The following is a 22,127-nucleotide window of genomic DNA, read 5'->3' as shown; positions in this document are numbered from 1 at the left end:
AAATTAATGTTTGTATTCTTAGATTGGTAGAATGTCAATAAATAATTGTTAAGAATATTTTAAAAAAATGTGAAAGCGAACACTTGACACTTATTAAACTAGATTGAAAAAAATTTCTTTCAAACTGATTTGGAAAAAATGTATATCCTTATCAAATGGCCCGATCTTTTACTACATATCTCTTATAAAATTAGAAGAGAGTATCGCATAAACTATCACCCAACTTTTATTAAAAGGTGCAAAGCCCTAACAGTACTCTTCTTTTGAATATCCTAGAGAGCAAACAACATGCACTATGATGACTTCTCTAGTAGTCCCCACAACGTGGGTTTAAACCAATCAATTCAGGACTGAATTAAGAAATAAGATCAAACAAATTTAGGGCAATTAAGAAGAAGGGCAAGGGTTTTTTTATATAGTTCAAGGCTGCAATGAAAGGTCGTTGAAGAAAGGAAGAGCTAAAATAAAGAAAGAAAACCAGGCAAAAACCAGACCCATGTTTGGCTTTCTTATTGGTCTCTTTAATTGGCTTTCACGTGCCCACATTTAACTCTTTCCCAAATCCTTAAAACCAACCAACCATAGCATTGCCAACCAACCCCCCAATGCACTGACTCTACACTCCCACCCTCACTCTCACTCTCTCTCTCTCTCCTTCGTCTTCTACATCCCCACAACGCCATGAAAAAAAGACGAAAGAGAATCCAACCTGTCTCAATACCCATCTCAGCTTAGCTAAAAAGCATCAACAGAAAAAGACCCATCTCAGATTCAGAGTTTTCCAAGCTCAAATCTTTGGGAAATAAGAAAAAAGAAAGAAGAAATGTGTTATGTGGGTAAAGCTACAAAGATCTTCATCTTCATTGTCACGGTTTTGGTCGTTCTTGGCCTTGTTATGGGATTCGGGCTTCTCCGCCACACCCTCCAGAAGACCCACAAATGCTCCGGCGATTCTTGTCGTTCTTCTTCATCTTCTCCTCCGGTGCCCTTCCCCAACCCAGGCTTTTCCCCACCAAACCCAAATCCAAGCCCTGATCCTATCATCTCCAACCAGCCCAGTCCACCCAACCCTAATCCAAGCCCAAGCCCACCTCCACCTCCACCTCCACCTAACCCAAACCCAAACCCAAACCCAAGCCCACCTCCACCTGACTCTAACCCACCTCCGCCGCCCCCTCCGCCTGCGGCAACAACGGCTCCACCAACTAATCAGCCGAGTCCGGTGACGACGACACCTGGCCCTTTGCATGGTTAGCCGCATTTTTCATTTTGCAAGGGTTGTAGAAATTTCTTATGGCATTGTTTTGGATTAGATAATTTTGTTTAATTTCTATTCTTTTTACAGTTAAATAATCGGTAATTCCTAGTTGATTATGTATAGGACAATGTGGGTTGACTGATTCGTAGGTGGGTGTTCCTGCTTCTGGTTTTTTGCAACGGTGGATCTGGTTTTTCTGGGTTTGGAGAATTTTTTTTTTTTTTTTTTTGTTGGTACAATCTTTGGGTATTAGTGAATTTACAGAGTTATCCCTGCAATTTGATTCTATGTACAATGAGACCTTGTCCCACTTGTCACATTATGTTGACTAGGTTGTCACTTTTTAGTTGGATTATTTGGCTGTTGCTTTATGCCAGTAATTAGTGCTAATCCACTATGTTTAGGTTGAACTGGCAAATTTTGGCAGCTTCAAAAATGGCTGAAGCAAGCAGCAATTAAAATGCTTCTCAATTATCCAAGGCTTTGTCATGGATAATTGATTAACTACCAAGAATTGTTGACCTTTTTATTGTTAGGCACTTAAGTTATCATTGCTTGCTGCATTTTATTTTCTTAATTGCCTTTGGTCCAGTCTGAAATAAAAGAGCCCAATGAATCAGAATTATATGTTGTGATCAAAATCTGAAAACTTTAATGCATTTGCTAACTCACTGCTTTTTAATGGATAAAGTTTTCATTTAATTTGGGTTTGATGAAATTTTTTACAATAAAGTCTATTAAACTAGCACCTATAAAATTAACATCATGTCCTTAAAAGATTGTGCGATTCTTACTTGCAATTTTAATAGCAAATTGCATGTGATGTGCTTTCAACAAAGATATCAATTTAGAGAAATGCTAGATACCATAATTATATCTAATTTTCATCCAACAATGTTAATATAGTAGTTCCAACCAGGGCCGGAACTACATGGCCCCTTGGGGAGCTAAGGCCCCCCCAACGGGCCATGTTTTCCTCAAAAATTTTGAAAAATGCCTCTAAAATTTTTTAAAATTAGAATTTTGTCTCCCAAATTTTTTTTATTTTGCCTCCCCAAACTCCAAATCCTAATTTTGCCAGGGTTCCAATCAACCTTTGGAACAATTATTGTTTTTTTTTTAAAAAAAAAATCAATGGTTGGTTGGAGTTGTCACGTTACCCTTACCGGATGAAAATTGGATGAAAATTGAATAGAATTATAGTATCTAACATTTCTCGAATTGTAGGACTTTCATCGAATTGGAATTTGAAAGAAAACTTGGTGATGTGGCCCTCCTCATCATGAGTAATTGAGACATTTGGGAAGAATGAGTTTAAAAGTTGAAGTTATCATGACTATCTTTAGATTCCTCGTTTGAGAATACATTGACAAAACAATTATCTCATATAATAGTTTCTATAAAAGTTTAATACCCAGGCTTTTCCCCACCTAACCCCATATCCATGCCCTGACCCCAACATCTCCAACCAGCCCAGTCCACCTAACCCAAACCCAAGCCCAAGCTTACCTCCTCGGCCTGCGGCGCCAATTAATTAGCTGAGTCTGGTGATGGCGTGCATGGTTTGCAATGGTTTTAGATATTTGGACAAGGATCCTCTTCATTAAGGGGATCCATTTAGTTACTTTTAGGGGGGGCAATTTTATCATTTTATATTTTTTTAAACAAAAATGCCCCTTAAAAGTAACTAAATAGATCCCCTCCATTTCATTTGAAATAGATGAAATGGACCTTCTCCTTTCTGTCATGGCATTGTTTTGCATTACATAATTTTGTTTAATTTTTATTCTTTTTTCGGTTATCCCTGCAATTTTCTACAATTTTTTTTTTTGACCTTTTTATTGTTAGGGACTTCAGTAATCATTCCTTGCTGCATTTTATTTTCTTACTTGCCTTAATTATGGTCCAGTTTGGAATAAAAGAGCCCAATGAAACAATTACTGTTAATTTTTTAATTTTTTTTTTTAATTTTTATAAAAAAAATTAATGATTAGTTGAAACCAGAGACAAATCTATGGGGGACTAGGAATGGCCTTGGTCCCCCCCAAATTACAAGAAAAAAAAAATTAAAGGCCAAAAAAAAAAATAAATAAAGATATTTTTTTGTCAATTAGTCCCTTCCCAAAATTTTATTTGCCCTTAGTCCCTCCTCAAATTAAAAGCTGGATCCGTCCCTGGTTGAAATTGGCACGTTAATTTTGTTGGATGAAAGTTAGATAATATTATAGTATCTAGAATTTTTATCAATTTAATAAACTAAATTGTAGTAATTTCATTGAATTCAATTTGAATGAAAGCTTTGTGATGTGACCCGCCTTATTGAGTACTTGAGACACTTAAAGATTCCTCATCTAAGACTACTGCGGAAAGGTGGAACCAAAAAAAAAAAAAAAATCTCATACAATAGTTTTCTAATTACAAGTTTGTGATTGGTTTGTTGTGCATAATTTGATCTGAGCTTAAAAACACATGATGCAACAACTATAAGGGTGGTAGTTGAATGGCCCAAAAAAATTCTTAAGTGGTTAGATAAATAGTAGGTAGGGGTGTCAAAAATTACCGGGAAACCGGAACCGGAACCGGAAAACCGGGAAACCGGGAAACCGGAAACCGGGGTCCCGGTTCCGGTTCCGGTTTGAAAAATCTAAAAACCGGGTACCCCGGTTCCGGTACCGGTTTTTGGTACCCGGTTTTTACCGGGAATACCAGAACCGGGTTTCCATTTTATTTAATAATATTTATATATTATTATATTTATATATTAATATATATATTATATATATTAATATTTTTTACACTTAGGTTTAGGTTTAGGGTATTTTAAAAAATTAAATTTTTATTTCTAAGGCCCAAATAGGCAAAAATAATGATTTTTTTAGGATTTTTGGACTTTTTAAGGTTTATTTTTTAATTATTTGGAATAATCACAACAAAGCCCCTTTAATTTAGACAAAGAAACTAATAGATTTTTTAAAAAATGGGCCAACTTATGAAAAAAAAATTGGCTTATTTTAGGCCCAATACCTAAAATAAGCCCAAAAATCAATTTTTTTAAAAAACCGGTTACCGGACCGGGTAATACCGGAACCGGCCGGTAACTGGGACCCCGGTTAACCGGGGTCCCGGTTCCGGTTCCGGTTTCTCAAAATTGAGAACCGGGGTACCCCGGTTCCGGTTCCGGTTTTAGGCCAAAAACCGGGAAACCGGACCGGGTTGACACCCCTAATAGTAGGGTGTGGGTTCTAATCTCCGCAATAGAGAATTCTTATGCCTGATTAGTATAAACCATTTTGGTTTCCACTAATGCCTTGGTGGAGCAGGCAGTTAAGTTATGACTGACCTGGCTAAAATAGCCACAATTAATCTTCCCCTCCAACCTTTTTTTATTAAAAAAAAGAAGAAAAAAAAAGGAGGAAGTGTATTTGGAGGTTTTCCCACTAATATTATTTCTTGCATCCCAAGACTCCATTATGTGTAAAGCCTTATATTAGGAATTATGAATATAGTTAGTGGCGTAACTTAAGAGGGGATTCAGTATGAAACTGTTTAGAAATTTTAGGTTGGTTGGTAGATGGACCAAGCATTATGTCCACGCCGCAACGGTAAGGTTGGACCATAATAGAAATATAATCCCATCAAATACATTTTTTTTTTTTTTTTAATTGAATAGGGGGAAAAAGGTTACAAGGAAGGATCTTTACTACTCTTGATCTGAATGAAAAAAAGAATGGAAGATCCTGTGAGAATGCTTCCAAAAACAAGATTGGAAGCAGTCCATTTAGCTAAAGCATGTGCACGGTAATTAGCACATCTAGACACTTTCAAAGCAAACCAACTTTGAAAGGAAGATAAAATCAACCTAATATCAAAAACAATTGAAGCAAAGTTCCAGGACTCAAAAAGAGAAAGATTGTTAATAGCCAAGGTAACCAGAATAGCGTCCCCCTCAAGTTGGAATCTATCACAACCTGAAAATAATGCCATCCTAGTTGCAAGAAGGGCTGATGTAGCTTCACCTTGTAAGACATCCAAATTAGAAAGCTTCTGAAAAGCTGCAAAGACAATATTACCGGAGGAGTCACTCATGGTTGATACTTGAATATAACATTGAAGTTGGTTGGTTAAAAGTCCCAGAGAGAATCCATGTAGCAAAAAAGAAAATACTTGATATACTATTTCTGGATCATATCTTCAAGTATTTGGAATTTAAGATTGTGGGTATAGTTGGACAAATGTTAAGAGAAATGCCTTCTCATCTAAGCGAACAATTAGTTATGATGTAAATGAAACACTTTGATGAATCTTATTTACTCATTTTTCATTTTTTTTTTTTTTTAAAAAAAAATTATTTATTTTTTATTTAAGAAGAAAATAATTAGGTGAATGGATATATCTATTCTATGGTAAAAACTAAAAAGGACGAGGCCACTAAGCCTAGGTGGTTCGGCGAATGGCTTACACACACCGACCTTCAACCACGTTCATTCTGCCTTCTCATGCCCTGCACTTCTATCAATGCTGTTAACTTTTCGCATTTATTTTCGTTTTTATGTTGTTTTCTTGTAATTTTAGGGCTTTTGATGCCCTTAATTACCACCATCTATGGTGCTCTCTCGATTTGATTGCTGATCTTTTTAGGGTGTTCTCTGGACTCCTTGTTGGTGTCTCTGTAACAACCCAGGAAAAAACGTTAACCACATTTGCTCTATTACCCTAAAATGACTAATTAATTTGGAGTTTTCCTATAATTTCTTATAAAGCTCAATTTGACCTAGTAATTAGGCAATGTGGGACTTAGAACTTATGACTATCTTTATAAACAACATATTCTATGTGCGCTACTCCTCATCTTCCTAATATGGGACCAAAGTGTTACAAATTTCCTCTCTTAAACTTCTGACGTCCTCGTTAGGCTCACATCATGCAGTGCTCTAGTATCACATGACTTGACATTACTAGGTGAAACTCGACTTTATAAGGAATTATATGGAAACTCTAAATTAACTAATCCTTTTGAGATGATAGCGCAGACGTGATTAACGTTTTTTCCTAGGTCGTTATAAATGGTATCAAAGCTGAAGCCCAGCTTGAGATTGAGGGAATGTGCACACACCCATGAGGGTCGCTAGCGAGGATGCTGGGTCTCAAGAGGGGCTGGTTGTAGCGTCCCACATTGCCTATATGTAAGAAAGAGGATATGCTTATATAGAACATGCTCTCTCTAAATGGTATAAGCCATTTTGGATAAACCCAATAACAAAGTCGTGCGGGCTGAGACCCAAAGTGGACAGTATCATACCACTTGGAACATGGAGTTACATATGATATTAGAGCCACCTAGTAATGCTAGGCCATGTGGTATTGGAGCACTGCATGACGTAGTCTTGACGAGGACATCGGGAATTTAAGAGGGGAAGTTTGCAACACTCCCATCCCAGATTGGAAAGATGAGAAGTAGCCACATAGAGTGGGTGATTTATAAAGATAGTCATGAGTGTTAAGTTTCATATTGTCTAATTACTAGGTGAAACTGAGCTTTATAATGAATTATAGGGAAGCTCCAAATTGACTAGTCTTTTTGGGATAATAACGCATATATGGCTAGTCTCATTCGGTTAGCTTTGATTCGACCTTCATTAGTGTCTTCTCTGTTGTTGTGATTCTCTTTCGGGTGTACCGCTACAATTGTTTGGGTTGATGACCTCTTGAGGTGTGTGGCTCTTCTTGTGCCTCTTGATGGTGCCATCCCTAGTGCGCATTGTCTAACCACCTTAGTTAGTAGGCTAGTCTCTTGGTGTTTGTGCTAAAGAATCTATATGACCGCGTCATTCATTTGATGGATTTCCTTTTAATTTTTGTTTCATTGATATGGTTGTTTTGAGGCTTTTTGTTGGGTTGCCTAGCTCTTTGTTATTCTTTGTTGTAGTTTCTTCGTTGATGTACATGAAAAAAAAATAATAATAATAATGTCATATGACTGATGACTTAAGCTTGCTGCCCTTATGAATTATGGTTTTCTTGATATAACCCCGTCGAAAGAACGTAGAGAGAAGGCTAGAAAACTACCACAACAAAAAAAGGATGCGTGAAAGCCGATTGACCAAGTTAAGTGATGTGCAGGGAAAAACTTCACTATGACGTCTACTTTTTTATCACTTTTACAATTATATTCTTAAACTTCAAAATGTGTCAATTTAGGGTCATAATCTTTCAAAATTTTACAATACCATCTCATTAAAATTCAGCATTAAATCAAACGGCTTATCAGGGAAATGGACAGAATATGATCCCTCATTTAAACTGAAAAATATATAGTTAGTTATATTGCAAGGGTATTTTTGTCTTTTCACTTTTTGAGAGGACAATATTTAAAGTTATGATTGCGAACCTAATGAAAAATGAGGAATTATAAGTGAAGTTTTCGGTTTGAGTTACTTAATTTATTTCTTTTCTTTCTGCTCAACAATTTTGGAAAGGGATGGTGGCGATGGCGCCACAAGCATTAGATTCCTGACACCACCGGAGGTATAAGGATCATAAGAGGCATTGGATGCCAAGGAAATAAAAGGTATTGGATGCCACAGGGATTATAGTAAGAACCAGGAGGAGAGGTATTGGATGCCAGACACCAACAGGAAAAAAATGCAAGTGAAAGCAAAGATTTTAGTATGTTGTTTGCTTAAAAAGTTAAGATTTAATAACTTAAATATGAGACAAACGCAATTCTGATGAAGAAGCTATATATATGCTGTGATCCCATACTTCTTGATACTTTAACCTTCCTTTTTACTTTTTCTTTTTGTGCTTAACCTCTACTTGAAGAACTCTTGAAGGTTCTAAAATATGAGAGAAAATGCACATGGCCACACCTATATATCTTCCTCAATTCTAAGCTCAACACCTCTCGGCTCTCGTTGAATCAAAAGCGGCATTTTAGCATCACTCCATTAACCAACAAGAGATGGCTGAAGGAGTTCTCTTCAAAACTGCTGAGGGTATGATTAAGAGTTTGGGCTCTCCTGCTCTCCAAGAGCTTGGACTGCTCTGGGGTTTCAAAGATGAGCTTCAAAAGCTGGGGAAGACGGTTTCCACTATAAAAAATGTACTTTTGGATGCGGAGGAGAAGCAGGCCCGCAGCCATGAAGTGAGAGATTGGCTTGAAAAGCTAAAGGATGCCATGTACGACGCCGACGACTTGCTAGATGACTACTCCACTCAACTTTTACGGCAACAAGTGATGACACGGGATAAGAAGATGGCAAAACAGGTAACAACCCAATTCCAAAAATGTGCACCATAACATCTGTTCATATATATATAGCATACAATTATTTATATATCTACAACCATATTCACGTATAATCATTTTGACATAAAAATATTTATATGTCCTGAGAAAAATAATAATTTTCATAAGCATAAGGTCTTAGCATAATAAGTGTGTTATAACATATATAACTTAAGAAACCATATATCAATGGTGGTGGTTCAATGGTCCAAGAAAATTCGATCAAATGGTCAGGACATGTACTAAGACTTGGATTCGAATCTATGCAATAGAGAATCCCCACATATGCCTAATTAGTATTAGTTGCCTTAAATTTTTATTGATGCCCTGGTGGTGCTGGGCTATATATGCTATAGCTCAGTTGGACTGCCTTGAATTCTCATCTAGGTAGGATAGTCACAATTAGTTTCTCTGCCCTACCTTCTTTTAATTAAAAAAAGAATGCAATAATTTCCCCAAAAGGCTATGCAATAATAACCATGAATACCCTTCTTTTCGACTAAATTAATGAACAATCTCCCCATCTCCTCTGGTATCTTCCCTGGAAAAAATGGTATCTTCTTACCAAAGTTTTAGATTTCTTGGAGCCCTGAGGCCCAAAACAATCAGACCCTTCCATAATTGTTTTCTTTTTCTCTTTTTCTTCAACATTACAAATCAAATTCGTTACCAGAAGCAGAAAACAATTATCATAACAAATGAGTCAACAATATTTGCTGATTGAATGAATCAAAGCAAAAAACTTTTGATGGAAATGTGGAATCACAGAGTGACATAGAAGAAGAAGAAAGCTAAACACATTCATAAGAGCATTAATCACATAAATTGAAATGCATTTAGAAGTGGCAAAGAGTACAAGTTACCATGGCAACAACTATTAAAACCTAAACAATAAGGTTCAGCAAAGTTAGAGTATTTTTAATTATTTTATTTTTAGTTAAGTATATATACATGTGTTGAGTTTTTAGGGGAAAAATCGTATTTAACCCTTAATGCTATCAATTATTATAATATTTGTTTCAAGAATGGAATGGAATGTTGGAGATTTTAAGAGAAACAAACGATATTAATGTCTTTCTCAATTACTTATTTACCATATTTTGGGGCTTTAATTAAATAATATTGACGGTAATTAAGGCCTTAAATATTTTTTTATGAAAAAAATCTTCATTAATATTTATGAATTGGGGGCCTTAGGTGGTCGCCCAATCCGCCTAAGGCTCAAAGCTGGCCCTCACTAAGCACGTAAATCCTGACTAGAAGTTGTTCCTAACTTACTTAACTCTTCTGGCCTTCCTTCTATTATTAACGATGTTTTCTTTCTAGAAATAAGTTAAAGTGCCTGTTAACACTAGAATTACTTTCTTTATATATATATATATATATATATATTTTTTTTTTGGAACCTTGGTCCGAATATCAAGCTTTATTCTTCCTTAAAATGTATCATATTCTAGTCTAACTCATTCTATTAATATTTTCATAACTTTTGAATAAATAAATCAAAGTAGGGTTAATTTTGGAATTCCCTAATTTCTTCCAAAAATCAAAAAATTGTCTTTATGTGGGCTTAGCGCAGAAATGACTCATTTGAACCTCCTCCTGACTAGGCTAACCAAATAAGGCCCACAGCTCACTAAATGGATCTAAACTATAGCACTACACTTGGCCACTTGGCCCATTAGCCCAAAACACATACAAGGTATTTCACTTAATGAAATTTGGATCAAATACCCACCTAAACATGCCATGAACCGAAAGTTTCCAGATTTAACTCAAAGCCCTTCTTGATGCCATATATGAGAAATTACTTGTTTTCTTGATATAGTTTTAACACCACTTTAAGGGTTAATGTTTAGAAGTGTTTTACCACTCACAGGAGTCATTTAAAAGAGATTTTTGGCTTTAAAAGTTTATGATTTAGCCTAAAAATCTATGTTCATGACTCATTTTAAAAGACACTATTCACACCAATAATCACTATGGGCATCATTATAAATGAACATCATTATAAACGTGACTTTTAAACTTGTACAATAGACTTAAATAAGTTTTTGGTTAAAAACTATCATCTTACAAAATTATGAATGAAACAATAAATTATGTCCATCATTAGGGATAAGACTATGCCATGGATTAGACCATTAGGTTAAGAAATTAATTATCAATTATAATCTATTTTAGGGGCTTTGATCCAATTTATATTAAGTTCACTAGGGCCAATGATATTGGTTCACATATCTAAGCCCAAGACATTGGGCCAAAGCTCATACTAACTTAAGTCAAATATGGGGGTGTTACAGCAACCATGTTTTCATATATCATTTTGACATATATAGATGCTTTTATATTCTCTTCTTTTGTTTGTTTTCTTTATCCTTACCGCTGCTATAAATGGAGTCCTACCTAAAACAGTCTCATTTGTAAGAGCACTAACCATATGTTGCTACCAAAAAAAAAAAAAAAAACATATGCTAAAATGTACATTTAATTAAGTTGCGACATCTTTCCAGGAGCAAATGGAGTATGAAAAAGTCACATAAATTGCCTGCCCCCATTATAATGTTAAACCAACTATTGAACGGTGGGGGAATTCTAAAACTGGCACAATAAACGAATTCGAATGGGTAGTTGTAAATGAAACAACCAAAAAAAAAAAAAAACCTAACCTAAACTTACAACAATTACAAACATGACGTTCATATTATCCTTAATTATACACATAGTCCAAAAAATGTTTTAACTTTTCGAATTGGACCATACTAAATATTTGAGGGTATTATAGGTACGGATCTTCTTTTCCAAATCGAACCAGCTTGTATATGGCATTAAAATGGGTCATAGGATCAAGGCAGTTAGGGCGAGACTGGATGAAATTGCAGATGATAAGATCAAATTTGGCTTCACTGAGCGCCTTATAGTGACACATGAGTTTGAGCATAGGAAAAGAGAAGACACACACTCTTTTGTTCGTGAGGAACAAGTCATTGGGAGAGATGGTGAAAAGAAGGCAGTTAGTGAGTTGTTATTGGATTCTAATGTAGAAGAGAACCTTTCTGTCATTCCCATAGTTGGGATTGGTGGAATAGGTAAGACCACACTTGCACAGTATGTGTTCAATGATGATGAAGTCAAAAGACATTTTGAGCTAAGACTCTGGGTGTGCGTTTCTCATCCTTTTGATGTGAAAACTATTGTTGCAAAGCTCATAGAATCTGCAACTAAAAAGAGACCTGAAAGCCTCGAGATGGATTTGTTACAAAGTCAGCTTCGAGCAGAAATTGATGGCAAGCTATACTTACTTGTTTTAGATGATGTATGGAGCGGGAATCGCAGTACATGGCTGAACTTGGAAACACTGTTATCGGGTGGCCTGAAGGGAAGCAAAGTTTTGATTACTACACGTAGCAAAAGAGTTGCAGAGATTACAGGCACAATGTCACCGTATTTTTTGGGAGGTCTATCTGAAAGCAATTCTTGGAATTTATTTAAGAGAATGGCATTTAAAGACGGGGAAGAGCCAAAGAATCCCAAGCTAGTAGAAATTGGAAGGGATATCGTACAAAAGTGTGCACAAGTTCCTCTTGCTTTAAGGTGCATTGGGAGTCTATTATACTTCAAAAATTCAGAAACTGATTGGTTGTACTTTAAAAACCTTGAACTTTACAAAATAACTGAACAAGAAAATGACATTTTCCCAATACTTAAGTTGAGTTATGATCATTTACCGTCACACTTAAAGCAATGTTTTGCATTTTGTTCGTTGTTTCCAAAAGGTTATGGAATTGAAATGGAGGTGTTGATTCATCTATGGGCGGCTCAAGGCTTTCTTCATTCATCATATGGAAACAGACGTCTTGAAGATATTGGTCGCGAGTATTTTACGGATTTGCTTTGGAGGTCATTTTTCCAAGATGTACAAAGAGATATAGTTGGTGAAATAGATACGTGCAAAATGCATGACCTTATTCACGATCTTGCACAGTCAGTAGCAGGTGAGGAGTGCACAATTTTATATCAAGATGGAGAAAAAATAGTTGAAAGAACTCGTCATGTGGCATTTCATTCTTCAGATTCATTACTGAATATTCCTGCTCTTTTGCCCAAGGCTTACAAAATGAGAACACTTCTTCTACAAATTCCAATACTTCCAGGACTTGATGATGAGCTTAATGTGAACATTGCGGTACTTAAGTGGAATAAGCCAGTCTCTAATACACTTATTTCAAGTTTTAAATGCTTGCGTGCTTTGAATTTGAGTCGGTCGAGTATTCAAAAAGTGCCGAATTCCATTAGCAAGTTAGACCATTTAAGATTTCTAGATCTATCTAGGAAGATATCAAACTACTCCCCGCTTCTATGACTAAATTGCAGAATTTGCAAACACTAAGACTTGACTTTTGTTGTGGGCTTAAAGAATTGCCAAAAGACACTAGAAACTTAATTAGCCTTAGGCATCTTGGGCTAAATGGGTGTAATAGCTTGACTCATATGCCTCATGGACTGGGAAAATTGATTGCTCTCCAAACATTGCCGCTATACATTTTAGGGAAGAAAAAAAGTTGTCTCTCCAAGCCAAAGGGTGGGCTAGGGGATCTGGATGGTTTAGATGAGTTGAGAGGATTATTAAGGATCAAGGGTTTAGAGCACTCGAGATCTTCTCCATCAGAAGCAGAGGCTGCAAACTTGGAGAGGAAGCGACAGCTTCAAAGTCTGATATTAGAGTGGAACCCAGAATCTGGTGATGGAAGTGATAAGGCAATTGCAAATGATGAACAACTGTTGCAAAACCTTCAGCCACACCTAAATTTGAAATCATTAACTATATCTGGGTATGCAGGTGTGGCGTTATCTAGTTGGGTGTCCTTGCCCTCAAATTTGACTTTTATTCAAATATCGAATTGTAAATGGCTTCAACATATCCCACCATTCCACCGTTTCCCTTTTCTGAAGCGTCTTCTTCTTACTAACTTAAGTGAGCTGGAGTACATAAGCAATGATGGTAGTGACATGTCCTCTTCTCCCCTCAAAATTCTCACGCTTCATGATTTGCCAAAGATGAGGGGATGGCGAAAGACAAGAGAAACAGTAACAGTAGAGCATCATCTTCCATTATTCCCTTCATTTCCTTCCCTTTCTCTTTTATATATCAAGAATTGCCCTATGATGTCCCTAGCACTAGGGACCAAAACAACACCCTCCTCTTCCTCTCCCTTTTCCGATCTCTCCAAATTGAAGTATCTTTATCTTGTGGAATTAGAGGAAGTTGAATATCTGCCACTAGAGTGGCTGCAAAACCTCACTTCTCTTGAGACCCTGAAGATTTGGAATTGTTCTAAAATGCAAATATCCTTGTCTCCACTCTTTCAGCATCTCACCTCACTTGAAAATCTGTCTATTCTTGGCTGCAAAGAACTTATTAGCAATGATAATGAAGATGGCGCACATGGCCTTGGACCTACAAGATTTGGTCATCTATCTATTGTAGGTGTTCTAAATTTGGTTTCTCTCCCAAGAAAGCTTAAAGATGTTACCACTCTGCAAGGGCTTCAAATTATGTATTGCCCTAGTTTGGTGTCTTTACCAGAGTGGATAGGCGATCTCACTTCACTTCAGGAGCTTGAAGTCGTAAATTGTCCGAATTTAACATCACTACCCGAAGGTATGCGCCGCCTCACCTCGCTACGTCGTTTAAGGATTGCAGAGTGTCATCGCTTGGAGGTAAGATGTGTACAAGGAACGGGAGAGGATTGGCCAAAGATTGCTCACGTCCCAAACTTTCATAATGGCGGCGATGGTCATCTTAAAGAATGGATAGCAAGCCAAACTCGCCAATATGTTGAGGTTTTTAAGTCACCAATTAGACAATAATTTTTTTCTTATTGTTTGTTGTTCCTCTTTATTTTACGCTGTCAGGCATTTGATATATATCTTATTTGATTTCACATGCAGGAAGAATTAAAGGTTTTACGTAAAGACGCTTCTTGAGACCTTGCAGACAATCAAATTTGTGCAAAGCTCTAACATTTACAGCATTTTGTTCCTATCTTTCACTTCAATGGCATTTCCAGTATTGTTTTCTTCTTTTAATTTTTCAACATTTTTTTTTGTTTCCATTTGAAATTTAAATTCTACAAATGGTAGCATCATGTATTAGGTAAAAGACTTATAATTAATAGATGAGGGAAGTCAATCCCATCCCAAATTTGCATTACTATGTTAGGATGTAGATTTTGTTGAACGAACAGATAAAATTTACATTTTTATTATTTTCATTGGAAATTTTTGGGTTATTGTTGAATTTATTATTTGGTTTTTTTGATTGAAAGCAGCAATTCATGAAATGGGTTGTGGGAATCATATGGATATGTCTACAATCTATTTGGATAAGACAAACTCGTTTCTTCAAATATACTTGATTTGACTGGTTATACCCACTTATTTCTAAGAAAACAAAGACAAACAAGAGACTTCGTATAATTGAGTTTCTCTCTTTTATTTGATGGTGGAATTGTATTAGTGATACGTATGCCAATGTTAAGATTTCAAATGCTATTTCTTCTTCCTTATTTCACATGCAAAAACAGTTGAAGCAATTAAAGCATTTCTGATTTATGATTTTGGATAATTTCTGATTTATCAGATTTCATTGCAGAAACAATTGAAGCAGCACTGACATACATGGATTTAAGATTTGGATCCAATTCGAAAATTCTTCAATCTGCAGCTATGCATTAAGTTGAGAAGTCGGGAATTTGAGATGAAAAAAATAAGCAAAAGGGAGCTTTAAAATGAAGCTTTCTTTTTGGAAGTGGTGCCCCCTCAACTGTCGTTTGGGTATTTTTCCGGATTTCTATATGAATTTTAAAATGTGTTTGATAGCTTTGTTTGGATTAGAAGCACGATCTTGATATTGTTAAGTATGACTTGAATTAAAAGTCATGGTGGGACCCAGTGGTTTGTCTCCTTCTTCAAGTAGGAGAGGTTCTTGGTTCAACCGGTTTGCTCCTTTACATGTGGGTTTTGGAGTCCTTCTCCTATGTGTAATTGGACTCCTTGTTTGACTTATAATAGAAGTCCTAGACTAACATGTAAAAGGAGAATTAAGCTTCTATATAAGGAACAAAGCACAAGGTGAATTTGTGTGTGCAAAAAACGTGAAGCACCAAAGGGAGGAGAAAAAAGAGAGAATTTGAGAGGAGGCACAAGGGCAGCAAAGGTGTTTTCTTCTTGGTGGTTTTTGGAGGAGCCAAAAACAAGTGATTAGAAGAAAAAGGGTGCTGCAGAGTGAGAGAAGAAAATAGAGATCAGCCGTCATCCGTTCCAGGAAAAGAAAAGTTTGTACATCTGTCTTTTGTATTCTATTTTGGAAATAATCTTTCTTGTGTGAAAGTGAGATTTGGGTGTATTGGGGCTTTGGGATCCGAGTGATTTTCTTTCTACTATTTTTGTATTCCATCTTTTGATAGAGAATTTTCTCCGGGTCGTCTCCGCCAGTGGATGTAGGCTTGTTAAGCTGAACCACTTAAATCTTTATGTCGTGTGTGATTGCCTAATCTTTGTTATTCTGCATTCTTTTTATTTTTCGCATATCACGGGTCTTGGGAAATAGGATTAATTTCCTAACAGATATTTAAATCTAGACGTGCACAACTAGGGTTTGAATATTATGAGTTATTATCCATTTGGTTAGTGAGAAAAGTTAGGACCAGGAAAAGAAAATATTCTATAACAAAAAGTACTTGAAATTTTTATCATTTGGAACCTACAACTACAGTGAATGCTCACTTGAAATGATGAGTTAAATTTTTGGAAGTGAACATATATAATTGGTAATTGGAAACCTTATTGTGCTGTTCTTTCTCACCCATCAGAAAAATGGCAAGCGGCAACAAGTGAGATTGATACATCAAAGCTTGAATGCATGTGAATTGTTACGTCATCACTACAAGAAAAATGTTATTTAGTGACTATATTATCAACAATGGCACAAAAGTCGTCTCATATATTCACTTATTAGCGACGACAAATTGTTGTCATTGTTGAGGTCACACAAGGATTTAATATCAGCGACCACATAAAAAATTGTCGATGCTGATATGTCGTCCCTAATATTAAGGCAATAAGCTTTTTCGCACATAGGAAGTGGTGAAAAAGTACTAGTGACAAATTACAAAATTTGAAATATTCTCATCAACAAGTGTTGACGACAAGGTTCTTACTGGGTTTGGTGTCGAAATTCTATTATTGCCTAATATTTGGTGTAGAAATATTCTGAATTATTCTTATACTTTGAATGCATGATACCTTATTTCCCTTGATGAGATAATATGTAATGGAAATCCATTTATATTTTTATGCCTTCCTCTGTTATTTGATGAACAAGAAAAAGGGGAACGGCTTTGTGATTTTGAATGGAGTATGTGATAGTTACATAATTTTGATAAAAACTGACTTAAAATGCAGGTCTGTCAGCTTGAGCAGCAACAGTTTGATCATGTTTTCCCATCTTCTTCAGAGGATGTTGTTGACAAAGTGGCTCACTTTGTTTCTCCCTCTCTCCATTAGTCTTCTTTCCTCTAGAAGCCTTGATAAAATAAGCTTATTTTTGTCAAAGCTTGTGGGCTATTTTGATAGCTCAAAATCGGTGCAGCCAAGAAGAGTAACAAATGCAGCCTCATGGTGGTTGTCATCAATTCTTGAAGAAGAAAAAATGCTGCAAGCCCATTTAATATGGGTAGGAGGAAGTTGTGCTCATACGGCTATAAAAGGCCAAGGCCTTTCATTTGTTTTCTACACCAAAAACAAGCAAGAGCTTCTTACAAAGAGAAGAGAAAAGAAAGTGAGGAAAGTGAGAGAGAGCTTTCAAGAGAGCAAGAAAAATAGAGTGGTATTTTTTCTGAGAGTGGCAAAACACAAAGTGTGTATTTTTCAGGAGTGTGAGAGATACACTGTGTGAGTGAGATCAGCTGATCCACATTTTGTTGTTCATTCTATTGATATAGTGAAATCTGGTGTGCTCTGTGGATGTAGGCAGTATTGGCCGAACCACGTATAATTCTTGTCTTGTTTTTTTGTGTGTGTATGTTTGTGCGTGTTTATAGTACTAATCAAAATACACGTGTATGTTCTGTCTAGGAAAGATTGGATTTTAAGTGAGACCGATGTGACTCCTCCAATCTTACCTGGGAATGTATCGAGCTGTATCTTTGGTAAAATACTATTTAACGTACTTGTGTGTTGTTGTTTTTTCTTGACAGGTTGAATCCCAAGATCCTGAAGAGGAATTAGTGGCGTCTAATTTCCTAACAGATGTTTCATGTTTGGCTCCATTGATTAGTCCTCTGTTTATTGATCAAATGTTCTCCTCTTTTTCCATGTGGTGCTATGGGTGAGGCTTATTCAATCGAGAGTATAAATGGTAATACATTGAGGATGAATCAGAGTTTTCAAGGCTATGATCTAGTTAGCTCAACCAACTTCAATTTCATGTGCTTTTTTGTAACTTTACAAAGTGGAACTGAAGTTTGTGACTTTGTTCTGCGGCTTGATGTGATATTGCAACTCAGATACAAGTGAAGGAAGATGGATCTAAGAGGAGGTTTGCTACTTATGATTAAGTTGTCCTTTAGCTTATAATTTGTTCTTCATTTTTATGTTTCTCTTGTGGACCAAAGAGGAGGTCATATTTTGAATGAAGTTTGATAATTGTTTGCAAAGAATGGGTGCATTGATCTATCATCTTATTATGCATTTTTCTCTCCAATTTACAGCTTACTTTATATAGAGACAGCTGATAGACCTGGATTACTGGTAGAAATCATCAATATTATTGCTGATTTCAACATTGATGTAGAATCAGCAGAGAGTGACGTAAAAGTATACTCTCTCCCTCTCTCACTCTCTCTATGTGTTTAAAAATCCTCTGTTTAAATGCCTATGATCGGTATTAGATAAAAGACTTATGATAGACCAGGGAGGGAAGTCAAACCCATCCCAAATTTTCATAGAAACTCAATAAAATTTTTGCATAACTTTTAGTATTCTCATAATCAAATGCATATTTAGAGAGATTCTTTTTATTATTATTGTTACTGGAGTCATTGTTGATCAATTGATTTTACCGTTTTACTGTTTTCATTGGAAAATTTTGAGTTATTGTTGAGTTTTTATTTGGTTTTTTGATGGTCAGCAGAGACTTGCGTAAAAAATCATCAATTGATGAAGTAGATGTGAGAATCAATGGGGGATTTCTACAATATTCTGGGATATGTCAGCCTCACTTGTACTCAAAACAATGGAAGCTATACAGAGCACTTTCATGATGAGGAAGATCGGGTGAGTAAATGGTGCAAGCATGACAATGAGCTGAGCCTGTGAAAGGGGACATTCAATTAACCATATTATTTTGAATTTTTAAATACTATTCTGCCTACAATTTGTTGAGCAACTTTTATCAGCATTTAGAACTTAAAAGACATGATCAAAAATCCTAGCTGTCATTAAATGCCACCTAACAAGAATTTTGCATTTTCAGGTTTCTTTCACTTGCTTGAAAGCATTTTAATCCCAAAAGGTAGTGAGAATGCTTGCTTGTCTTCAAGTGAAATCGGTTGTTGTGCTGACCGGAATTGAAGATCATGTTAGCCAACCACTCTGTTTATGTGCCTCTTGTTAGTGCAATGCTCATATTGATTTTCAATTTCAATATGATCAATATGATATTGTGATGCAGTATACTACTTATTTTTTTTTTTATTATTTTTTTTTTTTACTGTGAGTCCATTTTGTGGTAGGTGACCTGGACAATAGGCAAGTTTACCCCATGTGATCAATATAATATTGCTTCTCTCCTTTGCCTGTTGCCTAGAACTGGCTAAGCTATTGATTCTTGTTACTGACTTGTTTATTGCCTGTACATTCATACATCTCTAACTTACAGGCTTGTTAAACTTCGATGCTTTTATATGCACTTGCATGGATAGTTACACTTTTATTTTTTGTAACAGAGTTAGGTGCACATTTTGTGTTCAATCGATGTATGATTGGTTAGATATAGTACTCAATGTGTGTCCACAGGAGTTTTAAGGTCCATAATAACTGATGGAAACAGAGTGCTATATATGGCTGCCATTCTTCTCGTCTTTTCTCTCTAATTTCTATAATCTAAATTTAGTGATTATTTTTACTGTAGTTTTACTAGGAAAAGTGAATTCCTACCTTCTCCTTCTATAAATTTTCTCCCTCAACCTTGGTTCTGTTAAAGTTGACACATGGATGAAAATAATTTCCTCACATACCCATCTGATTGGGCTTTCATTAGCTTAAATAAAATTGAATCCTACAGCTGTTACAAAGAGGTAATAGCAAATTAAATGTACAGTTACAAAGAGATAATGACTGTTACAAAGAGATATTGAATCCTATAACAACTGTTACAAAGAGATAACATTAAATTCAATTAACTACTCACATAACGTCAAAAGCAAATATCTTGGAGCAATAAACAAAGAGTAACGTCAATACTCCCCCTCAAGTTGGATCGTGTATGGAAATAACACCCAACTTGCAAATTAAACCATGAAATGCATCTTTACCCAATGGCTTTGTGAATACATCTGCAAGTTGATGAGATGCAGGTATGTATCTTGGAGCAATAAGTTTGGACTGTAGCTTTTCCCGAACGAAATGACAATCTATTTCTATATGCTTGGTGCGTTCGTGAAAAACTGGATTGTTGGCGATGTGCAAGGCAGCTTGGTTGTCACAAAACATTGTGATTGGAGAAGAATGAGAAATACCCATATCATTCAACAAATATTTTAACCATTGAAGTTCACATGTTAAAGTGGCCATGGCTCGATATTCAGCTTCAGCAGAAGACCGAGAAACTGTAGATTGTTTCTTAGTTTTCCAAGAAATAAGATTGGAACCAATAAAAATGCAAAAGCCCGTAGTAGATCGTCGAGTAATAGGACACCCTGCCCAATCTGAATCACAATAACCTTGCAAATGAATAGTACTCGATGATGATAAAAAAATTCCCTTACCAATAGAACCCTTCAAATATCGAACCACACGGTGCGCAGCATCCATATGAGCCGTTCGAGGAGAATGCATAAACTGACTAAGAATATTGACTGAATAATTAATATCAGGTCTTGTGACAGTAAGGTATATAAGACGTCCCACCAATCGACGATAAGGAGTGGGGTCAGGAAGTAAAGTACCATCATCTGGTGATAAATACAAGTGTTGCTCCATAGGAAAATCAGAGACACGTCCTCCAATCAAACCAGTATCCTTGAGAATGTCTAAGATGTATTTCTTTTGAGAAAGAAATATGCCCTTTTTCGAACGGGCAACCTCTATGCCAAGAAAATATTTAAGCTTGCCTAAATCTTTGATCAAGAATTTCTTCTCGAGAAAGTGCTTGAGCTGGTTGATAGCCAAATCATCGTTTCCTGTAATGATGATGTCGTCTACATAGACCAAGACAAAAGTAGAAGAATTGCCATTATGATTAAAAAATAATGAATAATCAGTCTTAGACTGAGAAAAACCAGCTTGCATGATGGTAGATGAAAATTTTGCAAACCACTAACGTGATGCTTGCTTCAACCCATAGAAATATATTAAAAAATATAAAGAGAAAAAACAAGGAAGAAAGATACAGATTAAGGTGGTTCGGCCTATGTCCTACATCCACACGTCAAAGCCTTTTCTTAGCTACATCTTTCTTTTACTTGATTGAAATTGTACAATAAAATGGCCTATTTATAGTTGAATGAGGCCAAGAATACAATAAGTACATAATCAATATATAACTTATGAGAATTAGAAGAGTTACATAATCAATATGTAACCTATGAGAATTAGGAGAGTTACATAATCAATATGTAACTTATGAGAATCATGAGAGAGTTACATAATAAATATGTAACATATGAGAATTAGGAGAGTTACAAAATAAATATGTAACATATGAGAATTAGGAGAGTAAATAATACATTAATTTAATTTAAAACAACTATTTTACCTTCAAATATCTCAATACGCCCCCACAAACCCAGCGGTAGATTTGTTCAGTTTACAAATTCGTGTCTCCCCCTTTCGGCAAAAACCAGGTGGAAGTACCATATATACCTCTTCGTTAAGATCGCCTTGTAAAAAGGCATTATTAATGTCAAGTTGATGTAGAGACCATTGCTTGATGGATGCAATAGAAAGCAAGGTTCGAACGGTTACCAATTTTGCAACAGGTGCGAAAGTCTCATGGTAATCTAATCCTTCAATTTGAGTAAAACCTTTGGCTACCAAACGGGCCTTATAACGCTCAATTGTTCCATCTGATTGGTATTTAATTTTGTACACCCATTTACATCCTATGGGTTTCTTGTTGGGTGGAAGAGAAGTAAGGCTCCAAGTATCATTTTTTTCAAGAGCTTCAATTTCTTTTTCCATAGCTTCCCACCATAATGGTGATTTCACTGCTTGAGAAAAGGTTCTAGGCTCATCTGTTGAACAAATAGTAGAAAGAAACCCTCTATGTGCAAGTGAAAAATTAGAAAGAGAAATATA

General features: G+C 35.9%; 2 protein-coding genes and 1 long non-coding RNA gene across 3 annotated transcripts; 2 read left to right on the top strand and 1 right to left on the bottom strand.

Annotated features, from left to right (window-relative positions):
* The first annotated feature begins 8,219 nt into the window (after nt 1–8,219).
* Nucleotides 8,220–17,114, top strand: LOC132181641 (putative disease resistance protein RGA4). The gene is made up of 4 exons (XM_059594892.1): nt 8,220–8,525; nt 11,332–12,732; nt 12,879–14,390; nt 17,013–17,114. Exons 1-4 carry the CDS (start codon nt 8,220–8,222, stop codon nt 17,112–17,114), a joined length of 3,321 nt encoding a protein of 1,106 aa, XP_059450875.1.
* A 522-nt stretch (nt 17,115–17,636) lies between these two features.
* LOC132183382 (uncharacterized) lies at nt 17,637–19,195 on the top strand. Its single transcript, XR_009440405.1, has 4 exons — nt 17,637–18,147; nt 18,320–18,425; nt 18,742–18,884; nt 19,084–19,195. It is a non-coding gene; the product is annotated as an uncharacterized LOC132183382 (long non-coding RNA).
* Nucleotides 19,196–20,078: 883 nt separating this feature from the next.
* LOC132181640 (uncharacterized mitochondrial protein AtMg00810-like) lies at nt 20,079–21,119 on the bottom strand. Its single transcript, XM_059594890.1, has one exon. The coding sequence runs from the start codon at nt 21,117–21,119 to the stop codon at nt 20,079–20,081; it is 1,041 nt and encodes a 346-aa protein (XP_059450873.1).
* Nucleotides 21,120–22,127: the final 1,008 nt, after the last annotated feature.

The sequence above is a fragment of the Corylus avellana genome, chromosome ca5 (assembly GCF_901000735.1).
Source record: "Corylus avellana chromosome ca5, CavTom2PMs-1.0".
Lineage (NCBI taxonomy): Eukaryota > Viridiplantae > Streptophyta > Magnoliopsida > Fagales > Betulaceae > Corylus > Corylus avellana.
Note: the sequence above shows the minus strand (reverse complement) of the source record. Positions and strands in the feature narration are given on the sequence as shown.